The following is an 874-nucleotide window of genomic DNA, read 5'->3' on the forward strand; positions in this document are numbered from 1 at the left end:
CACGCCGTCCCCAATAAATGAAATATGTTAAAAAAAAATGATAATAATAATGTGATTTCCTGATCCATGCACATATTTTTTTTTTTTGTTCATAAAATATTGTAAAAAAAATAATCGCAGTTTTCCTGATATTAAAAACAATGACGGTATTTACCCAACTGCTTCGTGGAAGTAAAGACGACATAACAACATAGCATCCAAGTGTACCTCAACTGGATGCAGGGGAGGAGTGGGTCGATCACTTCCAGGAAGAAGAGCAGTCCTTTTTTGGAGGAAGACGCCTCCACAACTGTACATGTCACGTGACTGGGGAAGAAATAAGACACTTTCTTTCAGCAAGCACAATAAGGTCGGAGCAGGACGCGCGGTGTGACATGTGGTGGTTCATGCAAGGTCTGTGCTTTTTGCCCGTCTTCTTGGTGGTGTGGTCCTCCACCACCTTCATCCTGTCCTACATTATCGCGGTCTTCAGACGCGACGTGGACGTGCTGTTCCCCTACATAAGGTGAGTCTACCCAGACAGGTATAGCATATTATAATTACAGATAATCGTGCTTTATTATCCTGCTGCGAACGACGAGTTCGGCTTTAGTTTCGTTTTCACTCGGCGCTTGCAACTCTCGACTCCTTTTCGGAGGAAACTGAAACTTTAGAAGTTATTCGCTATTACCAGCTGGAACTTTTACATTTCTTGAAATACGATGACGTGTTTGATGGATGCTCGACTACAGCACGTTGACATTAAACAAAGTGTTCAATGATCCACATCTGAGCATTATATTTATATGAATCCTGACCAATGATAAAAAAAAAAAGGCATTTGATGTTCACTATTGTGCGGCCCGGTTTGGTTCATGCTTGTGTTTTTATCATA

The 874-nt window shown here is 41.4% G+C and overlaps 1 protein-coding gene across 1 annotated transcript in view; it reads left to right on the forward strand.

The window, feature by feature from the left end:
* The first annotated feature begins 256 nt into the window (after positions 1-256).
* dram1 (DNA-damage regulated autophagy modulator 1) overlaps positions 257-874 on the forward strand; it is a 24058-nt gene continuing 23440 nt past the window's right edge. Inside the window, exon 1 of the mRNA XM_061912132.1 lies at positions 257-505. Coding sequence (XP_061768116.1) covers positions 375-505 — 131 coding nt within the window. The 5' untranslated portion in view covers positions 257-374. The remainder of the gene's footprint in view (positions 506-874) is intronic.

Source organism: Nerophis ophidion, linkage group LG10 (assembly GCF_033978795.1).
Source record: "Nerophis ophidion isolate RoL-2023_Sa linkage group LG10, RoL_Noph_v1.0, whole genome shotgun sequence".
In the NCBI taxonomy this organism is placed as follows: domain Eukaryota; kingdom Metazoa; phylum Chordata; class Actinopteri; order Syngnathiformes; family Syngnathidae; genus Nerophis; species Nerophis ophidion.